The sequence below is a fragment of the Chrysochloris asiatica genome, unplaced genomic scaffold (assembly GCF_000296735.1).
Source record: "Chrysochloris asiatica unplaced genomic scaffold, ChrAsi1.0 scaffold00034, whole genome shotgun sequence".
In the NCBI taxonomy this organism is placed as follows: Eukaryota; Metazoa; Chordata; class Mammalia; order Afrosoricida; family Chrysochloridae; genus Chrysochloris; species Chrysochloris asiatica.
Window position 1 is genome coordinate 16,665,835 of NW_006408552.1, and position 10,842 is coordinate 16,676,676.

The window sequence follows — 10,842 nt, forward strand, 5'->3', positions numbered from 1 at the left end:
GGGGGGGCAGGTTTGCAGGGTATTACCCTCTGGTTGGTTGATGATGCATAAATGGGATTGTAACCATGGCAATGAAAGATATAGGATAGGATGAATGTAAAACTAATGTTCTCCCATGTAAACTATCAGATAATTCACAATAAAACATTTTTTAAAAAAAAAAAGAAACATGCTTGAAATGAGGGTTAATGGCCACGGGAAGATCATTCATCAATGGAGCATGGGAGCAGACATAGAGTGTCTTCTTTCTTTCACCTTTTCTGGATAAAGTTTTGAAATGCATTTCAGAAAGCTCCTTAAAAGTTCCCATTGGAACTGAGCCCCAATCAACCTATAAAGATTACCAACTGAATAATGCATCCTTGTATTGGCTTTTCTGCTTTCCCAGTTCCATTGGTACAGCCCTATACTCTGCTCCCTGAATTCACACTCTCAAACAGACTAGCTGATGAAAACCTTTGTCTGCTTTCAGGGGACTTCGGATTGTTAAATTTACAGATGTCTAATTTGTAGCAAATATTATGAACAAATGTAACAAACCTGGTTTGTTGTTTGCCTTTTTATTTGGAATGACTACTTGAGCATAGAGATACTGTAAATATGACTGACATGTTTTCGGGGGAGTTTTTCCAACGCTTTTATATTTTGTCCTGGGATATTTTGAGATCATTCAAATAACTCCATGCATTTTCTTATCACTTAATTTTTTAATCTATGCTCATAATGCTTTAATGTAGATGAAATTTATGTTGGTATTGGCTATAAAATAATAATCTATTTTAAATGTGATTTTTCCCCCTCTGAATAATTGATTTTTCCACTTAGTTTGAATGCTCATTTGATTATCTGATATCTTTATGTATAGTTTGCTCTGGTTCCAAACTCTCTTCTGGAACATTTCTGTGTATGTTTATACCAATAAGATGTTATTTAATTGTTGTGGCTTTTCATGCACTTTTACTGTAGGGAGGTAAACATTTCTCATTATTCAATAACTTGAGTTTGAAAATGTGTTGGTATTTGTTACAGATAGATAGATAGATAGATAGATAGATAGATAGATAGATAGATAGATAGATAGATAGATAGAGTTTGAGAATCATTTCATGAATCCAGTTTGCCCAGAAAAAATTTTTAATTAAGATTTTTACTGAAATTAGGTTACATTTCCACAATAATTTCAAGGACTGGCACTTTTACAATGATTAGAATTCCTATTTAGGATTTTCTTTTATAGCTCACTTTGTGGGGGTTTATTTATTTATTTTCATTTGGGTTCTACTTATTCCTTATAAAAGTTATTCCCAGGTAGTCAATGACCTCTTATTGATAAGGAGTCCTGGTGTGGCACTGTAGGATAAGAAGCCCACCACAAGGTCAGTTTGAACTACACGGTTGGCGGTTCCAACTCACCAGCTGCTCTTTGGAAACCATATACAGGGTTGTTATGAGTCATAATCAACTTGATAGAACTTAACCACAACATTGATAATTGAGAAAAGTATTTGCCTTTTTATAAAGAATAAGAAAAAAGTAACTTTTCCTTTCATCATGCCCCCTTTTTTTACTGGAATAATAAAACAAAAATTCATTGAATTTCTATTGTTAAGTTGTTGTTAAGTGGCATCCAGTGGATTCCAACGTTGCAGTTCAAACTGACCATAAGGTCTAACGCTTCTCCTACATTGTCACACCAGGACTCACCTATTATTCTACTTGTTGTTAAGTGCCTTAGAGTCAGTTCAGACCCATAGTGACCCTATATAGGGTTTCCAAGGAACAGCTGGTGAGCTTGAACTGCCAATCTTGCAGTTCAAAGTGATTTTGCAGTACAGCGTACTAACCCACAACACCACACCAGTACTCCTATTGCCCTAGAAATTGAACCGTAGAGGCAGGTCATGTTAGAAGACTAAGATCTTCAGAGGTATGGAGTATGCAATTCCACCTTTATAACAATGAATATTACGCCTTGTTGTTGTTAGGTGCTGTTGAGTCTATTCCAACTCATAGTGACCCTAAGTATGTTGTTGTTGTTGTTAAGTGCCATCGAGTCGGGTCCGACCCATAGCGACCCTCTACAGGGTTTCCGAGGGTGTAAATCTTTATGGGAGTAGAAAGCCTCACCTTTCTCCCGCGGAGCGGCTGGTAGTTTCGAACCGCTGACCTTAAGGTTCGCAGCCCGATTCGTAACCACTACGCTACCAGAGACCCTAAGTATAGCATAATGAAATTATTATGTTGGGCAACATCCTCACAATGGCTGTTATGTCCGAGCCCATTGTTGCCATCACTATGTCAATCCATCTCATTGAGGCTCTGCCTCTTTTTCACTGACCGTCCACTTTACTATGGATGGTGTCCTTCTCTGAGGCTAGTCCCTCCTGAGAACATGTCCTAAGTACACAGTAAGCCTGTTGCTGTTAAGTGTCATTGAGTCAGTTCCAATGACACCATAGTGACCCTGCACAAGACTTCCAAGGAGTAGCTGGTGGCTTTGAGACCCTGACTTTGTGGTTAGCATCCCAGTGCCTATCATACAGCACCACACCAGGAGTGTGGGTGGTGGTGGTGTGCCATCGAGTTGGTTCCTACTCATAGTGACCGTGTACAGCCTTTACTGGAGTAGAAAGCCTCACCCTTCTCGGGTGGAGTTTTCTCAGGTTTGAGCTGCTAACTTTGTGTGGTTAGAAGTTTAGCTCCTAACCCACTACGCTGTCAGGATTCCTGACACCAGGAATGTAGGACTGAGAAATTCTCAGCTTGCTGTTGGGTGCCATCAAATTGGTTCTGACTCAGCAACCATCTGCACAACGCAAGGAACCATTGGCCAGTCCTGCAACATCTTTACAATTGCTGTTATATTTGAGCCCATTACAGTCCAATTTCAGGTAGGAAACTGCTACCATTTCCATAAAGTATCTGTGTTCCTCAATTACAGACTTTGAAAGGTGTCCTGAAGGAGGTTAACCAAGGACAGTTGAAAGTGCTTACTGGAAAAAGCAGATGAAAGAGTAATTTGAACAAATGGCATAAGATTCTAAGACAGGTTTTGTATCTTGAAAAAAAAAGGATGACAAAGTATGATGGGTCCCTAAGACCGCACATGTATCTGTGTCTGAAGCCCTCATTTAGCAGAACATCACTCAGCATGTCAACCCCAAACCACGCTGGTTTCAGAACAACCCCGTTTCTCATGATCTTTCCCCCTGTGGAAACACTAGCAAAGCAATTGCTTTATTATAATATCTCATCTTTGAGGCATTTTATTAGTCTAACTCTAAGACAACCAAAAATGATCCATGACATATTTCAAGCTAACAAGTAAATTTAGTAGTAGAAACAATCAAAAGACAATAAACCACTGAACAGATTCCAACTCATAGCAACCTGACACAGGGTTTCAAAAGCTGTAAAATCTTTACAGGAACAGAAAGCCTCGTTTTTCTCCTGGGGAACTGCTGGTGCGTTTGGATCACTGACCTGGCGGCTCACAGTGCAGTGCTTATCCTATAATGCCAAAAGAGCAGTGCAAAAAGAATTCCATTGCTATTTTTAAATATTATTTTTGGTAAGTATCAATTTTTTTACTGTAAATATAATTAATGTAAGCTAATTTGTTTTATTGCAAGTATAAATAGTTGCATATTTAATAATGGCATATTGCATATTTTGGCATTTAGAAATAAAACTTTCATACTGATCTTTTAAGTTCTGCCAATGAAATCTGAATAATAAACTGATTTTGATATCCACAAATTAAAATACAAATGTAGGAGCTTCAAAAAATTTGTAGAAAACTTCTCTTTCAATTTAATTGTCTACAAATATTTTGAAGTCACCCCACCCTGTGTGTGTTGTTTATGTTGTTGGTGTTAAGTGCTGTAGAGTTGGTTCCAACTCATAGTGAGTCTGTATAGCGTGTCCAAGGAGTAGTTGACAGGTTTGAAGCACCAACCTTGTATTTATCAGTACATTGCTTATTTTACTGTGCCACACCAGGATCCACCCAACTATACATTGCTGTTGTTGTTAAGGGCCATAGAGTCAGTTCCGACCCATAGCAACCCTATATAGGGCTTCCAAGGAGCAGCTGGTGCACTTGAACTGCTTACCTTGCAAACCAACTTTGCAGTCCACTACATTAATCCACAGCACCACACCAAGGCTCCACATATACATTTTTTATGTGTGTGTTGTGTGTGTGTATACACACACATATATAATATATAAATTATCTTGATACTTTGCCTGAAGAAATTCATTATCCATTACCGATCAGTTCTTTTTGTAACAGAACTTTCATATTGTTTTTTCTTACCCTTTGAACTTGCTATCAAATCTATTTACCCCCACAGAATTTTATTTTAATATAACATGTTTTTAGACCTGAAAAACTTTTTCATTAGCTCTCATACTTCTCTGAAATAAAAAATGGATAGATTGAACTTTTAAAGAACATACTTTGACTATAAGGTTCTAAGGGTTAAAAAAAAATCTTCTGAATTGTAAATTAATTACAAATAGTATCACAGAGTTGATCAAAGCAACATAAATGTTTTATAAATGTTGAAAATCACTTATTAAACATTAACAAATTAGAATGAAAATATATCTCATAATGAGATGGAAGTGACAATTTTTTTCAATTACATTGTTTCACCGAATGGCAAGTTTTCATCATTAAAATAAGACAGAATTGAATGGGAATTAACCACAAAAGGAAGGTGCTAAGGATTGAATTATATCCCCCCAAAATATGTATTATAATTCTTAATCTCCATGGCTGAGGTTATAATCCCTTTTGGGAATGAGTTGTCTTTGTTATGCGAAGAGGCAGGCTTGCTTTGTCTTCAGCCTATCTTTCTCCAGATATAAAAGAAATGAACCAAGGGAGCTGAGCAGAAGAAAGATGCCAAGGCCCATGAGCTCTTCAAGGAACCAGGAAGCAAAAGCTGAAGAGATAAGAACCTGCCCCCAGAGCCTGGAGACAGAGAAATCCTTAGCCTAGAGCAAGTGCTCTGAATTTCGCCTTCTACCCTCCTAGTTTTTTAAAATGAAATAAAGGAATATTGAATGATTTAAAATCAGGAAAGGTCTGCACCAGGGTTGCATCCTTTCACCATACTTATTCGATCTGTATATTGAGCAAGTAATCCAAGAAACTGGGTTATATGAAGAAGAACTTGGCATGAGGACTGGAGGAAAACTCATCAACAATCTATGATATGCAGATGATACAACCTTGCTTGTTGGAAGAAAAGAGAACTTGCAGTACTTACTCATGAAGATCAAAGACGATAACCTTCAGTATGGATTGCAACTCAATGTAAACAAAATAAAAATCCACACAACTGGGCCAATAAATAATATTAGGATAAATGGAGAAAAGTCTGGAGTTGTCAGACTCTTTACTTTGCTTGGATCTACAATCAGCACTCATGAAATCAAATGGCAAATTACATTAGGCAAATCTGCTACACAAGACCTCTTTAAAGTGCTCAAAAGCAAAGATATCAATTGAGGACTAAGGTGCACCACACCCAAATCAAGGAATTTTCAACTGCTTCATATGTATGTGAAAGCTGGACAATGAATAAGAAAGACCAGAGAAAAAACTGAGGCACTTGAATTAAGGTTAAGTTATTGACAAAGAAGTGCCAAGGCTGCCAGAAAAACAAAGCCATCTGTTTTGGAAAAAGTCCATCAGGACTTCTTGGAATCAAGGATAATGAGACTTTTTTTTCTCATGTGCTCATGAGGGACCAGTTCCTGGTGAAGGACATCATGCTTGGTAAAGTGGAGAGTTAGTGAAAAAGACGAAGACCCCCAATGAGATGGGCTGACACAGTGGCAGCAGCAATGGGGTCGAACATAACAACCACTGTAAGGGTGGTGCAGGACAAGGCAGTGTTTCAGTCTGCTGAGCATAGGGTCACTATGAGCAGAACTGACTCGACAACACCTGACAACTTTGTTCATGCTCTCTACTTGTGGCATTTCTGTTAAAGCAACAACAGAGAACTTAGACACTAGGGTTTACCAGTATGCTGCGAGAGGGCTGTCCAGGCAGCCAAAAACCCTGCCCAGAGCCTGAGAACCCAGACTCTCAGGACCCTGAGCCTGAGAGACCCTCAGAAAGGCCCCGTCAGCCATGATGGGCTGAGGAGCTCACTAGTCAGGGTGACTCCCTCCTTGCTCTGCCTCTCAGGGCCCCGGGGCTCTTGCAGGGTCAGCTGCCTGTCCTCAGTGGACATGGTGAAGGAGCACACAGATGTTTCTGTTCCAGCTATGACTAGCATTACGAGGGCTGGAGCCCTGGCCTGGCCTGAAGAGTGAGCTCATCTCAGGTGACAGGAACTTTGACCATGGCAGATTTCTGTAGTAAGGACAAGTTCCAGACTGAAAAAGCTACCAATCTGGTGCCGTGGAGACAGAGAAACAGGGGAGTCTGTGTGGGAAGAGTGTGGCATAGAGACAGGGTGTCCGGGCTCACTAATCACCAACCCTGGGTCTGGTCCATCCCGGCCATGTGGTAGCCCTGTTCTCCAGTTCTGAGAGACACTCTCTGGGTTGTGTAAATCCCACTCTGGAGAGAGACCAACAAGAAAGAAGAGCCTAGAGCAAAGCATGTCCTTTGGACACAGGGTACCTGTGCTGAGAACCTCCGAGACCCAGGGGAATATTAATTCAAAGACATGTGGACATCTCTAGGTGACATCAGACCTTTAGATGTTGAAAAGAGACAAGGACCTTTTCTCAGAATTGACAGCCTTTCCCTACAGGTGGCACTCTAAATCCAGACTGCTAGCCTCCTAAATTGTGTGAAAATACATTTCCATTTGCTAAAGCCACCGCCTCCTTTTGTTACTGCTGTTGTTATATGAGCACTTGGTTGGCTGGATGATTGGTTGTGTGCCACCAAGTTGGTGCAAACTCACAGCAACCCTGTATAAGGTTTCTTTGCAGAAAAACTCATTTTTCTCCTGAGGAGCAACTGGTATATTCGAACTACGGACCTAGCAGTTAGTAGCCCAGCTCGCAATCCACTAGAGAATAAAACCCAAACCTTAAAAAAAAAAAAAAAGCCCACTGTTGTCAAGTCAATTTCAGCTCATTGCAACTCTAGAGATCAGAATAAAACAGCCCAATAGGGTTTCCAAAGCTGTACATTTTATAAGGGATCAGACTGCCTCATCTTTAGTACTTTGAGTGGCTGGTGGGTTTGAACTGTCTGCCTTTACTTTAACTGCCCAATGCTTAACCCACTGCACCACCAAGGCTCTTTCTATCCTTTGTTGTTGTCGTGAAGTGACGTTGAGTCAGTTCCGACTCATAGCATAGGGTTTCCAAGGAGTGGCTGATGAGTTTGAACTGCTGATTTTCTGGTTCAAATTGACCTTGTGGTCCAGTGCTTTATCCCACAGCACACATCAGGATCTAAAAAATGATATACTCTTTACACGGACACAAGCCTCAGGGTATTTTGCAGCTCCAGATCTGATCTCAATCCTGTATCCTGCCCCCTATTGCCTGTTACAGAGTAGGAGCCAATAAGAATTGGTTTCTCCCTCTGAATGCACAAGGTCTGATCATTTCCCTTCTTTCGAGGCTCTATCTTCTCCTAGCCCAACTCTACAACACAACTAGGCACGTTTCTTGTTGGAGACTCAGGACTCTGCAGGCTAAGACGTCCAGTTCTGTGCTTCCACAGGTCTGCTTGCTCCAGATCAACAGAACTGGTGGGTGGAGCTGTTGCCCCAAGAGAGCAGATCCACCCTGTGAAAGCTGTTATTTGCAGTCCTGTGTAACTATAGCTCTTTTATGCCTTGCTTTTACAAATATAATGATAGACTTCCCAGGTTGTAAATACAACCTGTAGCAGAATTGTGAATCATACTCTAATTACAGCTTCTCTTCTGCTCCTTTCACCCTCTATGCATTAGGAATTCAATCCCATGAGTTCACCCTATGTACTGTGAGGAAGGCCACGCCGACTATTCTAAACATCAGCTTGAAAAGGAATCGTATTTTCACGACATCAATTACTTGTATTCGCTGGTGTAGGTGGTGAGTTCCCTGTCATTATGCATCCACTGGAATTCCAAAGGCCAGCTCCCTTCAGCAAGACAAGTGAGAACAAGGCGGTTCCCCTCCAGGTGGATCTGAGGCAGGCCAGGCTCCGTCTTAAAATAGGGTGCAACGTCATCTGGAAGAGTCCAAACAGAAAACAGAGTGAAGGAAGCATGAATGAGACCAGCATTCATCCAATTAACAAACTCATTGTTCAAACAAACTTCATTTTTAAAAAACAGTAGAATGGATGCCTACTTTACGCAATTAACTGGTAAGGAATCCTTGACCCCGAGATGTCTGTAACATCTGGATAACGTTCCAAAAAGCTGAAGAAACAATGCTAGCTCCAGCTGACAGGTGTATCTAAGTTGTATCCAGGTACAATTAATTCTGGCTTAACTTGCTTACATTTGAAAGCAGACTAAATGCTTCCCTATCACAAGGCAATTGGTCAGGCTGTTCCCTTGACCTAGGCAGCTATTCCCTAGCTCCCTGCATCTGGGACTAGTCTCATTATTCAGGGTGACTATAGCCCCACATCCCTCACCATCAATCCTCGCTAACCAGCCATTAAAAAATAAAGACCACACACAAAAACAACATCCACTGAGTAGATCCCAATTACTGTCATCTCTAGGTATGTCAGAGTAGAGTTGCGCTCTGTAGGGTTTTCAATCATTAATTTTTAAGAAGACCTCTAAGCGTTTTTTCCATGGCACCTATGGGTAGGTTCAAACCCCAAGCTTCTGGTTCAAAGCAGAGCTCCTTAACCATTTACCTAGGGTCTCTCACAAATTACTGTGGTTATCCACTGCATTTTTCAGATTCTAAATTTATTTTTTTTATTAATTGCACCTTGCAAGAGGGGAATTCAAAAAGTTCGTGGAAATATTCCATTCTTTTCATCTCACTTTTTCATGAATTTTGTGAAGCCCGTCTCATACATCCCCTTACTTAATCATTTCCAAAGTTCTACTGTGGTCTAATACGTCAGACTGGAAAGTCGTTTGAACTGCAAGGTTGGCGGTTCAAGCTCACCAGTGACTCCTTGGAAACCCTATATAGGGTCACTATGGGTCGAAATTAACTCGACGGCACTTAACACCAACAACAACTGTAGAAAAAATTCAATGAAGACCTTGAATAAGTATCTTTGAATGAATATATATAACAATAATAACAATACAAATAGCAGCGTTGTTGTTGTTATTAGGTGCCATCCAGTAAGTTCTGGCTCATAGTGACCCCATGCACAACAGAACGAAACACTGCCCAGCATCAGTTAGTATTTATTGAGCTTTTACTATGTGGGATGGAACTTTGGTAGTGTAGTAGGATACGAGCTGAGCTGCTAACCATAAGGTCAACTGTTCGAATCTACTCACTGCTCTATGGGAGAAAGATGACACTTTCTGCTCCCATAAAGATTTACAGTCTCAGAAACTTTATATACAATCACTGTAAGTCAGAACTGACTCCATGGCACACAACCACCATCACCGCCACCATGTGCAAGAAATGGTGAGTGCTTTATGTGTATTGTTGTTGTTGTTAAGAGCCGTTGAGTCTATTCCAAACCACAGCGACCCCATATACAGTTTCCAAGGAGCAGCTGGTGAACTTGAACCACCAACCTTACAGTTCAAACAAATTTACAGCCTGATGCATTAGCCCACAGCATTTAAGTCTCACTTAATCCCCAAATTCCCACCAAAGCCCTATGAAATACATGTAATTATAATGTCCACTCCACAGATGGGTAAAAAGAGGCACAGAGAATTTAAGTAGCTTGTTTGAGGTTACCCATGATTCAAACCCAGACAAAACACTGCAAAGCATGCCAATCTATACACTATGACTTGAAATGTCGCAAGTTTCATGGTTATGAAGCAACTGAAAATACTTTGACTTAGATCAAGTGCACCTTAGTCCTCAAAGAGATTATCTTTGCTTTTCAATACTGTAAAGAGGACTTTTGCAGCAGATTTGGCCAATGCTACACATTGTTTGATTTCTTCACTGTTGCTCCCATGGGCATTGATTATTGATCCAAGTAAGGTGAACTCTTTGACAACTTCACAATCTTTTCTCCATTGATCATGGTCATATCACTTCCTGGTCCAGTTGTGAGGATTTTTGTTTTATGTTGAGCTGTAATCCACACTGAAGGCTGTATTCTTTGATCTGCATCAGTAAATACTTCAAATTTTCTTCATTTTCAGCAAGCAAGTTGTGTCATCTGCATATTGCAGTTTATTCAAGAGTCATCCTATAATTTTTCTTCTTATAGCTCAGCAGCCTCTTGGATTATTTGTGCAGTATACAGGTGGAATTGTATGGCGAGAGGACACAACCCTGGCACACATCTTTCTTGACCTTAAATCATGTAGTAAATTTTGAATTGCATCTTGGTCTATGTACAGGTTCCAAATGATACTTTATTTCCAAGGAAATAATACCTGATCCTGGTCCAACCTCACAATTGCTGCCATGCTTGAGCCCATTATTTTTCCTAGAAATTACTGTTCCTACAGCCTAGTTTTTCACCAATGCCTTCTTTGACGTCTTCCTTCAATACCATCAGTTGTTGATCATGTGCTACCTCCTGACATGGTTGAACGCTGTTCAGTTCTTTTGAGTACACAGACTCTGTGAGTTCTTTCCATTGTCTCTTGCTGCTTCCTGACTCATTCACTATTTTGCACTCAGAATCATTCAGTATTGCAACTCAAGGCTGAGAGAAGCCAAGCACGTTCATCACTTTTG

At 40.4% G+C, this 10,842-nt stretch overlaps 1 protein-coding gene across 1 annotated transcript in view; it reads right to left on the bottom strand.

The window, feature by feature from the left end:
* Positions 1–8,382, bottom strand: part of SDK1 (sidekick cell adhesion molecule 1) — a 774,959-nt gene extending 766,577 nt beyond the window's left edge. Inside the window, exons 1-2 of the mRNA XM_006859873.1 lie at positions 8,364–8,382; positions 8,050–8,209 (exon numbers count right to left, since the gene is read on the bottom strand). Coding sequence (XP_006859935.1) covers positions 8,050–8,209; positions 8,364–8,382 — 179 coding nt within the window. The remainder of the gene's footprint in view (positions 1–8,049; positions 8,210–8,363) is intronic.
* Between the last annotated feature and the right edge of the window lie 2,460 nt (positions 8,383–10,842).